Below are 22,888 nucleotides of genomic sequence, written 5' to 3'. Positions count from 1 at the left end.
TGTTTAGACTAAAGTGACGAATTTATAGCGTCAATTTATAGGTAACCAATGTAACGATTCATTTTGTTCAGTACTCGGATAAGACGGGCAAAGATCTAAAGCGCTTTATCTTCTATCGCACGTATGATTCGAGTCTCGTGCGTTCATAATCATCCGTACGAGATTTTGAGCTACAGAGTTACCTGACTCGAGTTTCGCGAATAGAAAGCATCTTGTATCGAATTCCATACGTTCAGGTGTCGACTATATCGCATTTCGCAGCTCTGATGTCGTCTGTGTCGAATTTCACAGGTCCGATGTCATCTATACCGCGTTCCACGCGTTTGGTGTCATTTGTATAGGGACTATCGGATTTCGCCAGTTCTCTGATTGAATCCTGTCTCGTGTACGGTACATCTTTATCTGATTCCACGAATCCAACGTCACGAAATAAATTCTCCATTTGGTCGTAAGCAACATGCCTCTCTTTACACCGTATTCTTAGAAAAAGGGAACGAAATATGCAAATTTCATTGTTCTCTTTCTCGCTGGTATTATTCGGTCCGGAGGTTGCGTATTTCACAGCCTAAATGTTTAAACTGGTGTAGACGTAGCAAATTTCGCTTGCAGCAACGGAGCACTGGTAGCGCAACGCCGCACATGAATATTACACCTTAACCCTTGTTAATACTTTATTTCGAGCATTGTCGGCTGATGAGTGGCAATTGGCGTTGGTTGCGTTGAGTCGGCGTAAAATTATGGAAGGGTTTGGGGAAACGTCGACAAGGGTGGGTGGATGGAAGATAACCTCTATCCAGAACGCAGCTTCGTCCAAATGAGAGGCCAACGGGGAAAGGGTACGAGGGTTGAGTTGTAATTATACCTGCATGCATCGTTCCCGTGTGCATTATAAATGACCATACATTATGAATGAACAGTCCGGCGAATCAGCCGGCTTATTCTACCGAAAGAATGGCCACCGTGCTTTCCCTAAATCATACGTGTAGGAGTCGTTTCGTTCTCGCGTTGCTATCTCGCCGACGTAATTCCTTGAATTTGCTGCAACCGCGGAGAGCAAGTATGGCGAATCTTGACGATGTTAGTGTTTTCATATTCGTGTCGCTGGCTACGAATGTACATCTTCCGAGTAGCACTCTCCTAGTTGGTGCGCAAAGATTGTTATAATTTAGAAAATGGTGGAGAATACGCTCTCCCGTCTTTGCCCTACGCCTTCGATCGTGCACCTTTCGAGCGCGAATTTTCGCGACTCTTTCGACTGACAAATTGCAGTCGACGGAGGCGTGGAAATTGCATAGGTCGCGACGTGTGTGTCCCTGGCGTGCAGTAATCACGCTCGAAACCTCGGACATCGGCAAATAGCGGAAGGGGTTGTTCGATAAATGAAAATGGGGTCGGAAGGAGCGGATCAAAGATAACGAAGGACAGAACGAGAGAAAGGGGGACGACGATGGATCGCGAAGTGAACCGAGCAACCAAGAAATCGTGATGTCGAAGCTGGAGAGGAGTTGGGGAGAAACAGGAAGTGGAAGACGCAAGATACAGATACACGGGGAAAAGAGGAAGGCAGAGAGGAAGAAAGTAGCGGCGACTCGAACGGTTGGACGAAGAATTCTCTCAGGATGGGACTCGTTAGTTCTTTCAGGGCAGACTTACGACGACCAGGCTGGCTCCCACCTCGATCACACATCATGGCTCGAAAACGAAACGAACCGCCGCGTCGTCGAGAGCGTCCCCTTCCTTCCGTCCGAATCGCGCCAGCAATCCCTTTGTCGACGAGCGTTTCGTTCGAGGTATTGGAAAATTCTGAGGATGCCTCTCAACACTTTCACCTTACCGATCGACAGTGTTACGACGATCTGTCGAGTGTTGCAAAGTCGAAACACGCCTGAGACGTTGCTCCTAACCCCTTCACCACGAAAGACTTCGTCTTTCGTCTACGAAAGAGTGAATGGAAAAGAACGTGGACAGTTTTCGAGGTTCGAAGAGCGTTTAAATTAGCTGTCACTTCGACTGTCGGCGCACGGAGCGTACGTATCTTGCTCTTCGAATCGGCCTGGTGCACTTTCGAGAACCCAAATCGTTCGACGACGATCGCCGGAAACTAAATCATACTCCGGGGGTTGGTACCTTTAAGAATCTCCCAAGATTTTCCAGCTTTCGAGAGTCGAGTTGCGCGAAACTCTGCGTTCAAGTCACCGGTTCTCGACAGGCCACGACGGTGCTCCTCCATGCGACGTATTCAATCAAGATATCGAGTCTCGAGTTCTCGCACGTCGAATCCTGTATCCGGACGTGTTTCGGGTTCTCAACGGCCGGGAAAGTTCGTCGTAGCGATCCCGAGGATGAGCACAGGCTACGAAGGACACGTATCCCATCGCGGGAACAGCGAAAAGTGCGAACAGCGAAGAGAAGTACATGGTGGCTCAAAAGTCACGGAGAAGAACCTATTACAGTTCGTTTTGCAGCAGGTGTTGGAAATCCTTATCGTGAAAGGTAGCATACAAATAAAAAAGATGCCTCGCTAAGTTGATACGATTTATTTGTAAAGTATGAATATAAAATTACCGAACCTGCGATGGTTGAAATAAAAATTCTGTAAGAATATGAACTTATATTAATGTTTATATTTCACACCCCTTGCTTTGTCAAGAACGAAGACTTTCACGTAGAATCTACTCTAGTTTCCCGTAGATTGCAGTGTATGGTAACATTTGGGATAACCTGTAGGGTGGAGGTTGGGGAACCGGATTGCGCGAGACAGTCCGCCAGCCGAGATTTGATTTATATGTTAATCGCCAGCCAGCAGCCGCGGCCTATGTCGGCAAGTGCACAGCCTGCCGTGGTACTCTTTCGCCCCGTCGTAACAATCCTCGAAATATGGCGTATAAGTAGACACCGCTGCATTCTGAAACGATATTGGTTGGTCATGGCGAACATTCGACCTGTAACGATTTTCTGGAACCTTGGACGTTATCATCGGAATCTCTGATTTTCTGATTATTCAATATTATTGGCTGTAACAGTGTTCTGCTATTTATCAAAGTATATTTTAAATACGGAAGTGATAAATCAGGAAGACATAGTCTGTTTGGATAATGCAACCTTCTGATGATAAAACACTCGAATAGTAGAACGTTTAGATAACGGCATAGCGTAGCGCTTAAGAATATATCGATGTATTGTATATCAATTTCGATCAAATGTCCATACAAACTTTCGATGCAGACGCGCAAAAGTATTCCTTGGGAGATCGAAGGGTTCGAAAGAATTTCTATTAGACATGGTCTCGTGGAACAAAGATCGTAGAAAAAAAAGCAGGGCGCTCGTTTGAAAGGCCAACCCCCTTCGAAAACTAATTAATTAGCAATGAACCGACGATGTCGATGGAATTTCCGGTAGTAAAACTATGAAACTCACCACGATTTCTCGGAACCGTCGTTTTCGGCCAGCCGCTCCTCGGGAGGAGGCAGATTAAAAGTTTTCATGGCGTGAAACGTCAAACGAAGGAAATTGCTCGACTGGCAAACGGAATGTCGAGTAGAATTCGAACACCGTGTTCGAGCTGCGACGATCCTTCTTCGCCAAACGATTTTCCTTCGAAGAAGGCCGATTAACGAGATAACACCCGTTCATTCTAATCCCCGACGAGCTTATCGTCAATCCCAATTTTTGCGAGATAAATGATTTACCGTTAGTTCGTGAAACGCACGGAGGTGGCTTGCAATAAATCTCGCGATGAAATTGTTAATCTCAGATAGGCTTCCGAAGACTACCACAAACGCGATGTGAAAGGATTTTCGAGGGCTTTCGTTTCTGTTTGTCAATTATTGACGTTAATCGAAAATTAATCGATTTGTGGATTAAAAAGATAAGATGTGTCAATCTCGTCGGTGAATTCAAGGTTACGTATCGTAGTCTCTTTTCGATTGAATGAAAACGTGATTGGACTATTTGATCGATAGTCGATGATGAATGCGATAAAAAAAAATGAAACAATTATCCAAGAGAAATTGACAAGATTTATTGGATTAATCGGTAAGTAATTAGTTTTGTGGATTAGAAAGATACAACGTATCATACGATATTATTCTCATCTATAAAGCAAAAAACAAATAAAGAAGGAAAGCAATAATTCACTTCCTGCCCATGTTTGATCTTTTTTCAGCACACTACGAATATTATAATTCTATTTATAAAGCGATGACGTTTTTTACTTTGCGAAACGGAAATCAACGATCGATTGCGAAACAGCTGAATCCGATTAGTAAGAAGATTGATTGATAAAAGTGACTAATTCCGATCAGATGCAATCGGTAGCGATTCGTCGATACCGAACAAAGCTCGGTAAACAGATTACCCAATTGACATTCAGAACTGTTGCAAACTAGTACCTATTGCCAAAGCGTTTCGCTTTATTTCATTGAATTGTACCGCGACACAGGACGACTGATAGCAATCCATATATTTACCGACAAAATGTGTAAATCAATGGGAACAATTAGCCCAGAAATTCTAAACGACCAATCACGAACGCACGAGTGCGCTCCCTGGTTGCTAATAATGTGGCGTGTGAACAACGCGTGAGCAGTTGACAATGTCAATTGTAAATTTGGCAAAATCAGATTGTTGTTTGTAAAAGCTCGCGCGAAAAACTATGGTAGAACGCAACCTGCACGAAACCTTGCTGCTTGGCTGCAACAGAATTACATCTTCTCAAATTACAGAGTGTAACTGAAAATACTTTCAATTCGAATAGCGATTCCTTAAATCCTCAAAGTCCTCGAGCTTTATGGAGAACGACCCCGAATCATCGTTGCAAAATTCGCCCATCGGCCAGAAAACGCAGCGAGACGGCAAACAATGTAATTGAAAATTTCTTATCGGACGAAATGCACGCTTATTCAAATTCCTATCGAGCCGTTAGTTCGCTACGACGTGATTTTTTCAGACGATATCGTTCCAATCGCGGCTATGCTTTTCCTGTGCAACTCCTTACCCCCCCTCTCACGCTGCACCCCTTCAACTATGATACTACGAACGCCTTGCACCACGTGCCGCTCGTGTAAAGGACGGTGCATTATCGTCTGATAAGAATTTCCAGCTGAATCAGAAGAACACAAGTTTTCCCTATAAAAGCTGTTCCTCCGCGAGGCTTGATCATTATTAGAAGAAGAAAGATCCAACTACCAGAGACCCAACCACCAAAGATGTTTAAAGTTGTAGTGTTGTGCGCCGTCATCGCTGGATGCTGGGGTAAGTGAGAGCAAGCGGAACCCAAAGCTTGCTTCATTCTTTAATTTCATCTCGTAACTGTATTAGACTTGTGAAAGTGTTCCTTTCTTTTTCAATACAAATGCTCAACTATTGATCGATTTAAACATCGTAGAGTGAAGATCGGAATTAATGCTTGCGTTAAAGAGAGTATTCTGTGCATATTCTGCATGTTTTTTTCACTGAAGAAGAAATTTCACTGTTTTGATTTAATGTTATAGCAACTGGCACCCAAGACCTAGAAAATGGCAAGCCCTCTTTGTTCCTGGACTCCAGAATTGTAGGCGGAAACCCTGCTGACATTCATAATCACCCATACCAACTGAGTCTTCAAACTTCCTCACATATTTGCGGCGCCTCCATCATCAGCTCCAATTGGGTTGTAACAGCGGCTCACTGTGTCGGGTAAGTAACGCAAATACGTATAAAAATACGCAACCATAAATTTCAAATGGGACTTTTTATATTTCGTCTGCTACAGAATGTCAGCTGACAGATACAGCCTGAAAGCTGGTAGCAGCAACAAGGACCAAGGTACTAAATACTCGGTTAAGAGGATCATCAAACATCCCCAATACAACTCTCGAACTGTTGATTACGATATCGCGCTTCTGGAGGTATGTACAATTTTGCTACATCACCAAATTAGCAATAAAATGAACTGGCTCTTTGAGGGGCTTTCTTGCCATGGATCGCGATTGCTTGATGAACGCAAACGAGAGATAGAGCGGTATGGCAGGCGTGGCAGGAATAGTCACTCAATGTCCTAGAGAGGCCAGTTGATTTCACTCTGACCATATGGCTGCCGCGCGGATTAATGCCTAGATGTAGCAACGCAACGTTAAAGCAATGGAAACTTTATTGCAGATCAATGGACAATTCCAATTCAGCAACAACGTGAAGGCAGTGAAATTGGCAACATCGGAACCCGCTGCTGGTACCTTGGTCGACGTCACTGGTTGGGGAGCACTCCAGGTAAATTGCTGAAATACTTTATGCTCTAGACGTGACAGAAGTAAAAAAGATTGTTCGAAAAGTTTGAAGCACGTACCACATCAAAGTTTGATGACAGTTTCACACCTGCAACGCCAACTACGATTTTATATCAGTGCATTTGTGGTGAATTTCTTTGCAGTTTTTGCCAGGTGAACGAAAGAAAGCTCTCCGACACGCATTAGCGCGAGTTTTCTTTCTCCGGTGCACTGTCAATATTGTAGTAGACGTTTTTTATGCACGTTAACTCACTTTAACTCACGTGGCATTAAACATAACATACTTGAATTTAGCAAAAATATTTAATAAATGTTTTGACAATACTAATAATAGGTAGATAAGAATTAGATGGTACAGGGAGTATCGTTTTATTCCACGACGGCGTTTCAATCGCGACGGAAAGATGCTCGAGCATTTTCAACGTCGTTGCAGAATCATATTTCAGCACCAAGCGCGACCAAACGACAACCGCGATCGTCGCGTAATCTGCTTTGCATAAAGGGATCATTTCTCAAAATTGCTCGTTTACGTACGTTGCAGCAAGGAGGACAGGTTTCACCACAACTGATGAAGGTGTCGGTGCCCATCGTGAACAGGAAGCAGTGCCAGGAAGCTTACGGATCGAGCTCCATCACCGAGAGGATGATCTGCGCTGGATACACCGCTGGTGGAAAAGACTCCTGCCAAGGTGACTCTGGTGGCCCCCTGACACACCAAGGAACCCTCTATGGTATCGTGTCCTGGGGTTACGGTTGCGCTCAGCCTAAGCATCCAGGTGTTTACTCCAACGTGGCTAACCTCCGCTCTTGGATCAAACAAAACAGTGGAGTGTAAGCGAACAACGAGACCCGAAAACTTCTCTCAATGAAATTCTATAAACATGTCATATATTGTAAAATTTGGTAAAACACACAGTGGAGTGGATTTTTATAAGAAACACAAATATTCTACTTGCTGACATAAAATTATGTAATAGAATAGAGAATATAGATTATCTACGCCTCAAAGGAACGAACAGAACTAACGATTATTGATAGATTGACAGTCAGAACAGGTTGCTAAACAGCCACATGCTTTCTTCGCCCATCTTGTCCCGATCCTCAGAACAACTCAAACTTTCTCCGATAGTTTACCCAGTTGGACAGTTCGATTTGATCAATATCGCCGTTTCATTGAAACGGTACTTTCTATTTGAACTGTTGCTCTGTCTTCGCAATTCAAAAATATCGTTCGATCATTTCTTTTAGAAAATCAACAATCACTTCTCGCGCCACTGTATCTCCTATAACACACGTCCTTCGAAATATCGTTTAATCCAATGATTCCGATAAGATCGTCGAACATGCACTTTTATTTATCGATCATTAAAAGTTTGCCACGTGAATCACACCCTTGATAACGCACAAATCGTGCCCGTACACTATCACACATATATGCGCCCGTAAAATGTATACCAGAAATATATTTTACCAAGCACGGAAACGGATTAATTTGAAGTCTCTCCAATTCGAGCGTGTGATTGATCTTGACACGACTGTTCCATTATCTCGTTCTCGATACGATATCGCTAATCACGATCTGTCTCGAGCACTCCGACACAACTGCGAAGAAACTTTTCACAGAAGAACCAACTTTTTCGCCCCTCTCCCTTATATATCGAGACACAACGAAATGTATTACCGGTATCCTTTTGAAGTTACCGTGACAAGACACTTTCGACAGTGGTTAATGATCGATAACGACGTTTATCGTCGAAAAATTTCGCCCCCACGCGTATCGACGTGTCCCGACCCACTTCCAGTCCCAGTAATTCGACAGGTCGGTCGTTGTTTCCTTGTCAATCTGCGTTGAAATGTCCAAGAAAATACTGCTCCTGTTCTGCATCTTCCTCGAGGACGGTAAGTTGAATAATGGCGTTCCGTAGGGGAATTCAATTTCGCGTACAATATCATGCAAATATTCTTCATTTTCTGTTCAGTTCTTGCCTCTGGAAATACCAACTACGCGAAAATCACGGAGTATCCGTATCATGTAAGTTGAAATTACCTATACACTATTCGATAATCGTCATCGAGATATTATTTTTATGCATTGATTATCGTGAGTGATGGTACGACGCGTAAAGAAGGGATTTTTTAAAAACGTTAACAGATTTTCGACAAAAAAATTTCCTGAAAACGGCAAAACATTGGATGTAACAACGGAAATCGCGTGAAGTATTGAAAACAAACATTGCCGTTTTATTTCCTCGCGGATGCACTTTGAAAAATGCTCACGAATTTGTGAACGTAACCCAATTTTCGGGAAACAAGTTTTTTTTAAAACCAGTGTACTCTCAAAACATTGACACGATCGAGAAATATTTACAAGTGGCTGGTCAAGCGACCCCGGGCAAACTCGCTGAAAATAACAAATTGAAATTTGACTTGCTATCGCGAGGATCCACGCGTTCGATTCACCAAGCAGTCTGTAACGCAGGTGTCCATCGAGAAATACGGGAAACACGAATGCAGTGGGGCTTTGGTGCACGAGTTGTGGGCCATAACAGCGGCATCGTGCGTTTTTGGGTGAGTATCTCCTCGTGGAATTTACTTTACGATAAACGGAATGCATCGTCCACGAGGATGGGTATAATTATTTACAGAACGAAGCAGATTCTATCTAAAAGTTGTACGTAAGAAATAAATGATCAAAGATAGCAGGCGATTAGCGGTTAAAGTTGATGAAAAGCCCTGTATAAATTCCGTAGGCACGATCGAAACAGGGAACTAACGAAACGTGATTGCTTACAGTGCTGACCCGTCCACGGTGTCCGTGCGAGTCCGCTCAGCAGCGTTGTCCAGCGGCGGAGATGAATTGGAGGTGTGCAGCATCGTTGTACACGAGGATTTTGATAAATACATTTTGCAGAACGACATCGCACTAATAAAGGTGGGCGCGCTTTTAAAAGGCTAAAAGCACATTTATTTTGGAGCACTTTATCCTCACCCGCCTTGGCGGTAGCGGACGTTTGTCACGCGAGTCGCGGCGAGCAGGAATTTTATTACAGTTTTTCTGGTTCGGTACGGCGAACCGCGTTAGGATACAATCGTTATAAACAGCAATTCCATCGAAAGCTCGTATATCTTCCAAAGGGACGTACCAGCAGAAAGTAGCATCGAAATATTAATAATTTGCCGTTAGAAGGTATCGCGTGCGTTTCCAAGACTGAAAAGAATTTAATAAATAGCAGGCGGTGATGTATCACTGCTAGATTAAATGTGTAACGGTACGCGACATTAATTTTCGAGTTAATTGCAACAGCGGAGACGAACGCGAAACGGGCATTTGTATTACGACTGTTTTTGTGTACGAGCAGCGTGGAAGAAAGCAATAAAATTCTTGAGACGTGAACATCTGATTTTAATGTAATTTATCCGAGTTTAGCTCAAATTTCCTGTGCAATTCGAAGAGAAACTGCTGCCGATTGGAATACCGGAAAACGTGGACTACACACTCGCTGATGGAACGACGTGTTTCATAACTGGTTGGAAGCACAATCTGGTGAGTGCAGTTTTTATCATTATTAACATGCAACCACTCTCGTTTGATCCAAAATTTAGTAAAACCTATGAAAGGTACGGAGCAGTATTTAACCGTTATCGAAAAATGCTCAATTTGTTATAGCATATTTGTTAACATTTTTGACGTAAAAAAGAAGGATATATATCGTTGAAACGTGTTGCGTTTCCAGGTTGTATTTCAGTTAAAAATGATTTCAAAACTGTTCGTTTTATACCGTGCGATAATTATCTTTCTGTGTCATCGCACGCTCATTAAAGCCGCAAGCTCGTTCGATAAATATTCACTTTTATCGCGATCTCTGATTCAATTTCGGTCTAGATATGAAGCCTGTATACCGGAAACGAGAACATAAATTCGTTCATCTTTTATTACGACCAATTTTCAATTATCGAACCAGTCCAACGTAAACTCCACTTTTGTTAAAACACTGGAGCAAAATTCTACCGACAACTCTCATTGTTTTAATCAACACTTGCACTTGGTCGAAGTAAAACAAATTAACTTTAGTACAGTAAACCGTTCGTGATTTTAATTATAACGATTGGATGATTTTCAGAGTGGACCAGTCGAATCCCAGCTGACGGCTATAGCTGTACCGATCGTGAATCAGGATGTCTGCAGCTCGATGATGCCCTGCTACGAGCCAGCGCTCCAGAAAATGCTTTGTGCCGGTAACATGACCCTCGGCGTGGAGACGTGTCAGGTAAGATGAAGACACGGGAACAAGGGAGACGTGAATAGAAGGCTATGCGTCTTCGCGACCCACCGTAACCCTTGCGACAGCCAAGATCCTGAAGGCTCCGCTAAGGAGATCCCTCGACCTCGTGGCCCGTGACGCCACTCGACGCGCGCCTAACTGGTATAGGCGTGTTTGGCGCGGTTCTCGAGCTCGCGTAACCGTTTGCTTGCGAGCTCCCGTGTCAGAAGCAAACGTTTTGGGAACAATGCGCGACCTGACTCCCAAAAACGTGGCGCTAATGTATTTGACGTGTACGAGAAGCGATGGTTTTCCATCGCAACGATTAATAATTAATGAATTTACTATTTACTGAAAATTCGAATTTTTTTCTGTGTTTGCGTTGTATCAAACTTTAACAGTAATAAAGAACCCAAGGGAAAATGCTTCACCGCCTTTTTCTATCGTTACGCGTGTAATCGAAAGTACGTCTATTCTAATCTATTTCGCGAAAATATACTACGAATTATGAATTTACAGAATCGCGAATATAACGTGCAGTACCCTTGCTGGTTTCGATCCTTATTCAAGATGAAATAGATTAGCAAATCCTGAACATTTCATGTTCAGCTCACCTATCATGCTTGAAACCGATCGTTCTCGATTTAAATTCAATCCCCGTTACCAAGCAATTAGTTCCAATTCAGTTCAAGCCGGTGTCAAATGCTACATCCCCCAGAGATCAATTTCCATCCTTTGGGCTTCTCCGATCGAGGTAAACAGCTGCCGAATCATTTGTCCTCTTCTGTCCTTCTCCCACATAAGTAAAATAATGAACTTGTATACGTGTACCCATTTTATCTTAAATGCGATATCTTTGCGCAAATTAAATTATTAAATTAAATTAGCCATACGAAGTACGCGCAAATACTGGGGTATTATTTTCGAGGAGTACGCATACACAACAGCCATAGATTTCTGCTAATTCGTATTTATCACCGTGTCATCGTTCATTATGGCAAATTGAACTAGATCCCGAGAAATCGTATTTATCCGTCGTCGTTTTAATAACGCGACGGTCGTCGATAATAAAAACGGACGGAAATTCCGTTTCTGCACGGCGTTACAGAAAAATGATCGAAACAAATAAATCATAGGGCCTTGTTAACGCTATTCTGATTGTCCTTCGCACACGCGATCGTGTACCACATGGCAGCGGTATTCAACGTTAATTTGACGTCTGCCGAAACGCGCACGCGGCTAATTTCGATCGTCGATTGCACTCAATAGACGAACAATGCAACTCACTTGACTCGAGCACGCGAATCAGAGGGCACCGGGGGAACCTAACCTTGAATGATAAATTAAGGGATCCGTTTCCGCGTTGAATTTTATCGCCTCAACGCCGATTTTCTCCCCAGCCAAACACGAGAACGCTGGCCAAATCAAGGGGAAATTTATATCGGCGATAATTAACGCGTAAATCGAACGACAAACAGTTGGCGCGCTTTCAATCAAAGAATATTCGGGGTAATTTAAATCATCGTAGATTTCTCGCGAATTTACTTCGTCCACGTTCGCCGTTATCAATTATATTTGTACAGGATGTACAAAAATTAAATGTCACAACCTTCGTTATTCCTTTGTAGCAGACTCCCTTTATTCAAATGTTTATCGGTGGTGGTTAATCGCAGAGACAGTCGATGAGCTCGTAATACCGATATATTCGCCCATTGCTTCATTTCTGACTCGAACGACGTGATAACGCGGAGGGAGAGGGTACAAAAGATGCGGCGCGTTATGAGCAACATTTGAATACGACCGGCTGAATAGAAACTGAACATTATTCACACAGTATAATAGAAAATTGTCACAAAGCGAGGAGATTTCAACACGCTCCATCGTTATAATAACAACAATAAATTCGTCGGGACGATATAAAGAGCGATATCTTTCGGTTGACTCTTCACTGGCAATAGATTTCAATGTTACTCCTCTTTTTTTTTTTTCTTACTTTATTTTCAATTTTCACGCAGAGAATACAGTCCCGCGAAAGTTATATAAACTCGCTTGCATTTCGATACCAGGTAACTGCGAGGCGATTCAAACATTCGATCTCTGAATGGAATCGCGTTTTAAGAGGAAACTAATTGAAATATTCAGGATTATTCTTCGGCAGCGATTCCAACTTTGCTCGAATATAATTGTCAATCTTTGTCACGCGAAATAAAAATACGACCTTGTGTTGTTCAATTAAAATACATTTCAATTCGTTCGATGCTTTTATAGCGATCCGTTAATAATTATTATCGTATGTTTGGTTTCGTCTGTTTTTATAATATAATTCGTAAACGTTGTTAATGCATGCAATACCTGACAAATGTATCTCGAATCACTATGCGTCCAGACTTTAGAAACACACTGTAAAATTAAATTTTAAACCCAGGCGTACGGAACATGGCCATTTACCAGCAAGGGGTCGCGATACCACTCGTTCCTCCGCGCATCTCAATTAAAGCAAATTGTTTCGCGAGGAATACGAAACATTTTCACTCCCATCTCGAATAGAAACGGGCATTTCGCGCTCTACGCATCAATAATTGGTAGTTGCTTTTGCAGGGACAATTGGGCCCGTTATTCTCTTTCCAAATGCACCGATGCATTAGCAAATCAACGCGCGAACGCGGCTCGAAGTAATCACTGAAACTGTCAACCTTCGTCTACTTGCAGGGTGATTCAGGTGCTCCACTGATGGAAGGCCAAACGCTGATTGGTGTTCTATCCTATGGATTAGGGTGTAAAACTATGATACACCCGGGCGTATATACGCGCGTCAGCAGTTACCTGTCATGGATCGCAGCGAATTCCGGCATACGCTATGCATGAGATGATATTCGCGAAACTACAATGTCAACATTGCCAACCTTTGTCAGAAACTTCGCGCCAGACTCAATCCCGTCGGTCGGTGAACAGCGAGAGAACTTTCCGCGAGCGTTTCTTGTGTAACATTATCAATTTGCCTGAACGCCGCGAACGATTTTATGAAAATAGAACGGAAACGGCAAAGGGAACTTCCATACGTTGAGTGCGCACCAATGATTTTCCACGGTATATTGCGCCCGCTGTTTTCCACGTGTCTTGCCGCAATTCGCCCTTTCGCTGCTATCTCGAGATGAAAATATACAGCACTGGAAATGTTTATTGCGTCGTCCACAAATAAGGTTACCATTTCTGGAATAATATGATAATACCCAACTGGGAATTTCGTAGGAATGTTTCTATTTCGTAGTTTCGAGTAGGGTACATGTACTTAAAAAAAAATGTACAACAATCATGATCATTTACCTAGCGCTATTATTATTATTGACGCAATAAATAAATCTATTTCTAGTACAGTAACGTCGTTAAAGGTATCGTAAACGTATAGTACTCTCTCGTCAACCGCGAAGATTATCGTATTATTAGCGACCGCTGCGCGAGGATTAAGCTTGTGGGCTATCTAATATTTTCAAATTTGTTGACATGTATGTATATTAAAAAAATATAATTCGCTTGGTGATTCGAGCAATGTATTCTCGCTCGAAAAGAAACTTGTTAAAATATTCGAATAGAGTGTCACTCATTTATTCTCCAGTCTTTTTACACCCCTCACGATCTTCGATTTCTTTGGTTTCGTATTAGTTGAATTTAAAATACCTGTGGAAAAAAATAATGCTATCTGTAAAAAATATTAATACATGTCTTTGGACCTGATAAATGGATCTGTAGGAAAATGCATGAATGATCGTGTGATACATGTAACGATTTTATTTGACAACTGCGATGCTAACTAGTGAAATAAATGTCACTAGATGACTCGGAAATGTCAATTATATGTATCCTACCCCCGATTCGAAATTCCAAGTAAGCCAACGCGATCTATATTTAGTCAAATGCTACGATACATATCTGGTACTTTCGATGAGAAAGAACTGGCTCAATTATGGAGTCACTTGTTACATTTGTACATTAAGATCTGTACCGCGGTCGACTCGCTATCGACCTGCCTACTTTGCCACGTTTAAATAAATGAGCAACGCTGAAAACCCCAGAGACCTGTCCCGCGCTGACATTTATTCCACTCCGAAGCGTAACGATAATGTCGAGCCTTATTAACGATCGCGCCGGTTCTGAAATATTAAAACAGGAAGTCTCCAGCGAGACAGAGCTACGCACCAACTGTCCTGCGCGACGATTCAACCAATTACATCGCCGGTCGCGAAAGGGCATGAAACGAGGATTTATTGTTGAATAAAAACAACGATGAAACCCTCAACTGTTTGGTTCCCGCTTTTAGGATAAATACGAAACGCTCACAAACCAGTTTTCTCTGTGATCCAACTTCGAAGGACGGTTACTCTCGAGTAAACGCCTGGGAAAGATGGTCGCGCGCATCCCATGCCCCAGGACACTACGCCGATTAATTTGTCGTACTGCACCAGTGGTCCACCACTGTCGCCCTGTGGAAATAAATACAATAGGTAAAAATCAATAAAAACGATTTAATAATAAATTATTCGAAAATTAAAGGGTAGATTCCACTGGTGTAAAAAGTCTTATTATCTTTGTTCGCGTTATTTTCAGATTCAAATATGGTCGTAAATATTCGTGAAAGGATTTACGTTGAAGTTGTGAAACACAAGGAAATTGAACTGAAAAACGGGGAGAACTAGCGCTGAATTAATCTGAGCCACGGGACACGGAAAAGCAACAAATAATTGGACTGTAACGGGTTAACGACGCTCATTCGGAGGCTATCCGAACAAGATATTCGCCATATATCCAGCGAAAATCGATACGGCTGGTCGCCATATATTATCCTTTGCTTCCGTAGACGCCGTAGAGGAGCATATCACTGTTGGAAAACTTGGCAACATCGCTTTAGAATCGCCAAAGCCTACGCAAGACCTCCCGCAAAAAAAAAAAGAGAAAAAAAACTTTGTTTACTAAGATACCAAACCATCGCGCTAGAAATGACAAACTTACAAGACAGCTAACGTATACTTAATTCAGACCTACGCAGATCCAGAAAGCTTGACATATAATACAATTAAAAAGGTATTAGTCCCACCGTTAGAGATCCTCGATTAGAGTGCCCACGGGAAGTCTAATCGCCAATTAATGGAAGCAATTACCTGACACGCATCCCTGCCGCCGAGGTTTACGTAACCAGCGCAAATCATTCTCGGTGTGATACGGCGGCCAGCGTACAATAAAGAGCACTCCGAATTCGATACGAGTGGCACCTCGACCTTACGTAACCGAGAGGTCGTCGGGCCGTTGCTTCTCAAAACACCCCAGCCGGTGACCAACGCCTTCGAGCCTGCTGCATAATGATCGGCGACCGGTGCCAACAGAATCGGTCTCACTCGAGAACTGTACACCAGCGGTTTTTCCAGCTGAAATTGTAATTGGTTTCAGCGGTGCCAAGGCGGAGTGGCTGTACGCTGCAGAATTGATTGTGAAACGGTAATTGAATTCTTCGGCTTTATACCGAGAAGGAGTCGAAGAGGTGGTGGGAGGACGCGTATCCCGTTAATAAATAAACTTCATCGATCGGCCAATCCGAGTTGCTCGGAGCTACGGCGCGCTTTTTCGTTACGACGCGATTTTTCGAGCCCGATTGCCACAGGGACGCTTTATTTCTTTGTTATTTACTCGACTAACCGTGGCGGAAATGCAGTAGCGCGATATTGTCGGCGCAATATCGGAGACCGTATATTTTCTTTGCGATTTTATAAATACCACGGGACGGTACGATCTTGGATGGAGTACAGGCTCCCGCGTAAACGGCGATGGGAACGGAAAGGGAGAATTTTTCATAGTGAAAAATATACGAACGCGGTAAAGGTAAATCGAAAAATGTGGTAGGTGACTTTTTTTATTTGTGCCGTTCGCTTTCGAGACAGTCGGATTCGAAAACGCTCGACGTACGCACGCACTCCAGTCTTCCACTATTTCTCTACCAGACTATCGTTATTCTCGCGAATCAAGCGATAATTTCTAATGTTTTCTAAAATTACACTCACCCGAATCAAAGCGATATCGTAATCGGAGGTTCTTGGGTTGTACCTCTCGTGACTGATGATCTCCTTGGCGGCGATGACCGTGCCTTCCTCTGTGAGGTCGGAAGTGCCAGCTTTTATCGATATGAAGCGAACAGAAGTCCTGAAAAAGCACAGAACAAAGAAACAGGTCTTAATTTCTGTAAAATCTTTTTATAATACGCTTTTCACGTTTATATTAAGAAGAGCAGCGCACATCACGTATCGAGGTTGATAGCGGATATCGATACGTAATCGATGAAAAAGTATGCGTACCTCTGAACACAGTGCGCGGCCGTGACGATCCATTCCTCGCTAATGATAGCGCCACCGCATACGTGACGATTGTTAAATCGAAGGGATACCTATAAATTTCGCATGCGTATCAATTTTGCGGCTATCAGGCCCGACAACCGTGAAGTTCATAATATTTTCGCGTGAAATCACGGCAATTCCGTCGTGCACGGATTCATGCTTTTCAAGGTTGGTTGATAAAGCCATTTTCGAAAGGCAAGCAGATTATCGCTACCAGACTCTCAAAGAGAAATTATTTCCATATGACAAACCGCATAGTATGTTCGTTCTAATTAGCTTGTTCGGTAATAGAGTGGTCCAAGTTTCTTTCGTCTTGGATAATTTGGTTCGCAAGAGCGCGCTAAATGAATGCGTTAGGAGCAAAGCGAATTTTTGAGACGGTTTTCCAATAGTATTACAAAAATTGCAGTAATAATAGTATGATTAAGTGGTAAATAATATTCTCTGTATTTAATAGAATGAATAAACGTGAAACCGAAATTACAATTCTACGAAGACATTAGTAGAGTTATTGATTTTTAATGACTTCTTGTTGGATAATATATAGTCGAAACATTTCCGCGTGAAAGACTGAGAACATGTAATCTTTGACAACGTTGCCAGTGGCTGTTTAGAATACTTACCTGATAGGGGTGATCGTCGATATTTGCTAACTCGCCACCAACAATACGACCCTCGTCAACTGTAATAATCGATAACTGAATTAGCGTTTCCGCTTGCATGGATGCTGAAAAACTGCTAATTAAAGCATAACGTTGCTCCGTTAATTCCGATGGATTTAATGACCCTCCTTAAATCGTGGAAAATTAAACACTCGTAAAAGAAATGGTTATACACTCGAAAGCATTCAGTGTTTAACTACCTCGATTTAATGAAGTAATACGCACGACGGAAGTCGGAAAAGTAGAAATTGAGGCAACGAGCAGAGTATAATATAGGCTTTGACAACACATATGGAATTCTGCATGAAATTCCAATCTGATAACAAGTTAAATTGAACTATGAATCAAAGTTGATGCAACGATGGAGCTGAATGCACGAGCAAAATTAGTTTTAAGAAAATCATTAAATTTGGAAGGTATGAAAACATCATAGATACGTTCAACATAATATATTTAACTGTATAAAAGGTATAAATTCTTCTTCTTGCAGAAATACTATTCGAAAGTAATGGTAGTTAATAATAAACTGGTAGTTGAAAAGCTTTTCTTAAATTATCGCGTTTAATAACGATCGAATATACGTACGATGCAGGAAAAAAAAGCGTGCCAACGCGAACGGAGCGAGCTGCAACAACAGGAGCGGTGTCCACGTATACATGGCGGGAACTGGGCGACGAAACTACCTGTTCACCATGCGGTTCGCCCTTCTTTTATTTCGATATTCAGGTTAATTGTCGTTCGTATCAATTTACTTGGACACGAGAAAAATTTCCGATCCACGAAAGTGTCGGACAGTCGACCTAGATTCCACGTTGATTACGTAAGAAGGAACAAGACTGAAATAAAGTTTCAGCGCTGCCAGCGTGCGATAACATCGTTTCTTCTATACATACAAACTAATTAAGTGCATCTTTAAACCGCTATCGCTGCGCCAACTCTCGCAGAGAGAAGTACATTATTAGTTGTGTAATTAAACAATCGATGACACAAATACCATAGATAATCGGTTAAAACGTTATTGGAGGTCCTCCGGCATTTCGAGGTAATAATCCGATAACAGGCATGTTCAGAGGAAAGAAGGTGAGAACGATGAAACGTCAGTCGAGAAGCTTCAACTGTGCTCGTGTGCCGTCAAAAGGACGCCTTTTCATTAGCGAACAGGTAGTTCTTTCGTCGAGCGTGCACGCAGTTCTCTTGCTGTTCATGTTGTTACGTGGATCGTGTCGTCGCAGACCATTTTGTTTCAGAGCACGCATACCAGGGCCATTTGTGTTTCTTAACAGTGAAGAGAAGTTGCCTCTTCCAATAGGTTTCAAAGATCCCATTCAAAGAAAACATTGATCGCTCCAACTCTGGCCAATCGTTCTTTTCGTTGTTACAGAAAGCGATTTTTATTACCCTTGCCACATGAGCCACGGTTAAAATAATGTTGCAACCAAAAGAATGGTCGTTACGCTTCGACGGTGTTTGAAATTGCGCAGCTCCTCCAGGAAAATGAGCAATGTCGCGGTATTGAACACAATTCTCGGCCGGATGGAAAGAGTAAATTGCTTAATCATCGTATTTCGAGACGTAAGGAACATTAATCATATTTGAAGGGTATTGGAACGCTTTACTAGTTTCATACCAAATAAGTTAAAGTGAAAATCTTCCCAAGATTCGTTGTTTTATTTATGAAAACATTTTCTCATCCTTTGCTTTGCCTTCTCTTCGGTAATGAATAATAACAACTAAAAACTTAAAGGAGGCGTGCTAATGTAGCCTCCTGCCTGGAGATTAATAATTAAGTTCTCTTGCAAACTTTATAATAAACAAAAGAACGCAGCATGAGATAACTTCGTATTTCCAAGATTGAATAAGGATGGTCGCTCGTTACTTTGTTTAAAAAAAAATCGTCAAAAATCACCATGTTTATCATTTTACAGTGTTTTTTTTTTAATTCATCAATAAAATTATTTATTCATGTTTGTAAGTGGTGTAAAGCCTCGGTTCGTATCGTTGTTTCTTTCCGTTTCAAAGTGCACATATTTTTACCAGGAATGGATAAAAATTAATCTCCGCGCAATGTACCATGCACGGTGAGATATTAATTTTACACGTTCGCCTGCTTCGTTATCCAAGATCGTACTGCTGGCGCAGACACTCGCGTGTACACTCCGGGGTAGTTAGGTCTCGCGCATTCGTAGCCCCAGGACACGATACCAATTTGAACGCCGTTGTACACCAGCGGACCTCCGGAGTCTCCCTGTGTGTCATCACGAACAAATAACCTTTTCTGAATTCCCTGGTAATTTATGGCACGTTCTCGCGATTTCAAACCGCTGTACGTCGTGGGAATCAATAACGCGAATATTAAAAGTACACCGGGACTGGAGCGGAAACACACTAGCTACAGCTGAGTAATTTCGTTTCTCAAATAATGAAACGAGCCAACGAATACCTGACCGGAACGGTGTCCCGTTCCATCGCGTTGAAACGAAAGTACTCCGCGGCACGGGTTGCACAATTTCAACGTTAAAATCGAATATAGAAACCAAGACTAATGGGAAAATTACTGAATCGGTGTTTTCCAATCTTCCTGAGATATATCGATCGAAATATTGCGATAAGAGATTGCATACAGATAACCAGCGCTAAAGTAGCTCTTCACGGTTATCGATCCACGACGATATCGATCGTGGATCGATGCTTCGTCGGTACTTTGACGTTGGTGTACCCTTTCCGATACCATCAGTCAAGAGAAATAATAGTCAAACGACGTAGATGAAAGAAAAAACAATTACTGTAACTTAAAGGACGTGGTAACGGCGTGCAGTCCCGTATTTCTCATATAGTGAATTAAACAAACCTCGAGGACGTTTCTGAACACGACAAGCTCCGTGGCACTCAACGTGATAAAAAGCATCTCCGCTATACTATGTAGAAAGTTACAGAAAATTCCGAGTTAAAATGAAAATGTTTACCCGACAGGTGTCCCGGCCACCAGCCATGCTGCCAGCGCACAGCATTTCATTCGTGAGCGGCTGCTGAGAGGCGTAGATTTTCTTGCAAGTGGTCTGATCGACGACTGGCACCTTTAGGACTTGCAGCGTGTCCGACATCTTGCCGTTTTCCTGCAAGTGACCGAGCATTACGCGAGAGGCAAGGTCGATTTTCAACTGCAACGTCCACGTAGCCGTGCAACCGAGAGTCCGTTGTACGGCAAACGCGTCGCAAGGAATGTTTGCAGTGACGACCGAACATTGTCGACCGATCGACAAACAAACCTTAATGTTTGCACGAGTTCGCAGTGGGTAATCAGTCTCGGCGGACGTCACCGTTGACAGACGCAACGAGCCACCGTCAAACGCGGTTTACCTATGTAACAGCTGTCAAAATAATCGGTGAACCAGAAAAAGATTGTTGAATCCTTTGAGTTTCGCCCTACGATTGAATAGTACAACCGACGAGCTAATTTCTACAATTTTAATTTAATCTTGCACCTAATTGTTCGAGTACGTTTCGATACGGTTACAGCTTGTTAGTTCTAATTTTAACAAAGGCACTTACAGATGTCATGCCCCATCCTGTCACCACCGCTTGACTTCCGGTTGGCACGTCCTTCCTAGCCAAGGGGATCGATTTCGCTGTGCTGCTTTCCTTTATCGGAGAGGGCAACTGCGAAAATCTCAAAAAGTTAATAATTTTAATATCGATAGATTTAATGAATTATTTAGGAAAACTAAATTTAATCGTACCTGTATCAAGGCAACGTCGAATTCGAAAGTTGTGTCGTCGTAATTATCGGGCCAAACTATCTTCTTGATGCCGCTGATCAGCGTGCCCCCCTTATTATTGTAAGTGCTCCGAATACGAATTTGGAAAGCCGCGGGATTCTCCCTGCAAGGTAATCGCAATTAACGATGGCGGCTACGGCCCACCAATCCCGCGTCTCGATAATTAATAAATTATCTATTCGGTCCCGTATCATTCCATAACTCAATCAACACAAACCCGTAGACACAATGGGCTGCCGTTAACACCCAGTTCGGGCTGATTATGGAGCCTCCGCATTTGAGCACACCCCCGTAGTGGATAGACACCTATCGCAGAAACGTTTACTTCGCTCGTTGTTGCCAACGTTTATTGCCGTATTATGCCGAGACCAAGCACGAGCTTGTTACCGATAAAATCGACTATATCGCGACTACTGTGCCACACCAAAATGATAGCACTCGCGTGTGCTATGTTTCACTCTCCGAAAATAAAATAGTATTTTCCAAAGTCATTTCGTTGTATTTTACGTATCGTACACTTCGTCAAGTGTCTTTATAAATATCTTTCTTCACTATATCCTCGACATTAATAGAGCAAAACGAGACGTCAAATTAATTATCTTCGATAAATTAAAGGATGTCACGCGTGTGGTGTCATTCTGTCGACTATAGTTTACCTGATACGGATATGTCTCGATGGCCGCGGATGACCCTCCAATTATTTTCGACTCGAAAGCGTTTGTCAACGCGAGCATCGCGAGGAAGACAGCGACCGGCAACATGTTTCTCGATAAGCGGTCTATCGACTCACTGTCCAAGTTTACTTCGAGCTCTCTGTACTCGAGGTTCAGTCGCAGAGTTGATAAGATGTTCAAATTGATATCCAACAGAAATAATCGTGTTTCCGGTCGCCACTCGAAGCGTCCGTATCTCCAGCTAAACTTTCGTAACCTTTCCATTTTTCTTCCATATTTCATAACTTGAAAAAAGTTGAAAAGGTGCGCGAGAGTTTCCGAACCGCGACGTGTCTGCATTGATTGAACGGAATCAAATCCTTCGACTTCAGAGCACGGGTAGGGGAGAGGAAGACCTCGAGTTTCATCGAGTCGCTTCGCGAAGGTCAATTCGCGCCAAATCGATCACGCTTTGCTCTCCAGCACAATTAAATATGCAAATGAGATCGTCTCATTCGTAGAGTTTTGAAAAGAACTGAAAACTGAAGAGCCGAAACGCAATGTACGGAATGATTCGATACTTTGAGAACGTAGAAACTCGCGTGATACAAGGGGTGCGAATCGAAGGGAAAAGTCGAGAGTTTTGGAGGGACGATGAAAATGGAAGCGCGAGAGGAAAAGCGGATCGAAAGAGGGAATTAATGCCTGAACGCTAACGGAAGTGGATATCGGTTTTCGCGGAAGGGTCTTAATCATGCGATACGACGACGGTAGATTACGCGACGTCTTGCTCGACGAGCTAAGCTGTTATCCGAGCGAGCATGGATGCACCTACAACGATGCGTCCAATTGAATGGTATGCGTTCGACGCCATTTCCGTGAAGTAATAAATAAT

The 22,888-nt window shown here is 42.7% G+C and overlaps 3 protein-coding genes and 1 long non-coding RNA gene across 4 annotated transcripts; 2 read left to right on the top strand and 2 right to left on the bottom strand.

The window, feature by feature from the left end:
* Window positions 1-2,521: 2,521 nt before the first annotated feature.
* LOC128874794 (uncharacterized) lies at window positions 2,522-4,956 on the bottom strand. Its single transcript, XR_008456697.1, has 2 exons — window positions 3,418-4,956; window positions 2,522-2,905 (listed from the first exon to the last, which is right to left on the bottom strand). It is a non-coding gene; the product is annotated as an uncharacterized LOC128874794 (long non-coding RNA).
* A 135-nt stretch (window positions 4,957-5,091) lies between these two features.
* LOC128874792 (trypsin alpha-3-like) lies at window positions 5,092-7,275 on the top strand. The gene is made up of 5 exons (XM_054119857.1): window positions 5,092-5,253; window positions 5,493-5,676; window positions 5,753-5,888; window positions 6,139-6,246; window positions 6,805-7,275. Exons 1-5 carry the CDS (start codon window positions 5,208-5,210, stop codon window positions 7,096-7,098), a joined length of 768 nt encoding a protein of 255 aa, XP_053975832.1. The 5' UTR covers window positions 5,092-5,207; the 3' UTR covers window positions 7,099-7,275.
* A 155-nt stretch (window positions 7,276-7,430) lies between these two features.
* Window positions 7,431-13,618, top strand: LOC128874793 (trypsin-4-like). The gene is made up of 7 exons (XM_054119858.1): window positions 7,431-8,162; window positions 8,243-8,295; window positions 8,743-8,831; window positions 9,057-9,195; window positions 9,691-9,807; window positions 10,385-10,531; window positions 13,235-13,618. The coding sequence occupies exons 1-7, from the start codon at window positions 8,117-8,119 to the stop codon at window positions 13,388-13,390; spliced, it is 747 nt and encodes a 248-aa protein (XP_053975833.1). The 5' UTR covers window positions 7,431-8,116; the 3' UTR covers window positions 13,391-13,618.
* Window positions 13,619-13,760: 142 nt separating this feature from the next.
* On the bottom strand, window positions 13,761-22,253 carry LOC128875169 (transmembrane protease serine 9-like). Its single transcript, XM_054120542.1, has 13 exons — window positions 21,997-22,253; window positions 21,558-21,646; window positions 21,302-21,443; window positions 21,114-21,221; window positions 20,528-20,677; window positions 19,663-19,809; window positions 18,150-18,243; window positions 17,526-17,584; window positions 16,864-16,952; window positions 16,573-16,711; window positions 15,679-15,942; window positions 14,865-15,003; window positions 13,761-14,200 (listed from the first exon to the last, which is right to left on the bottom strand). The coding sequence occupies exons 1-13, from the start codon at window positions 22,099-22,101 to the stop codon at window positions 14,124-14,126; spliced, it is 1,602 nt and encodes a 533-aa protein (XP_053976517.1). The 5' UTR covers window positions 22,102-22,253; the 3' UTR covers window positions 13,761-14,123.
* Between the last annotated feature and the right edge of the window lie 635 nt (window positions 22,254-22,888).

This window comes from Hylaeus volcanicus, chromosome 4 (assembly GCF_026283585.1).
Source record: "Hylaeus volcanicus isolate JK05 chromosome 4, UHH_iyHylVolc1.0_haploid, whole genome shotgun sequence".
NCBI lineage: Eukaryota > Metazoa > Arthropoda > Insecta > Hymenoptera > Colletidae > Hylaeus > Hylaeus volcanicus.
Note: the sequence above shows the minus strand (reverse complement) of the source record. Positions and strands in the feature narration are given on the sequence as shown.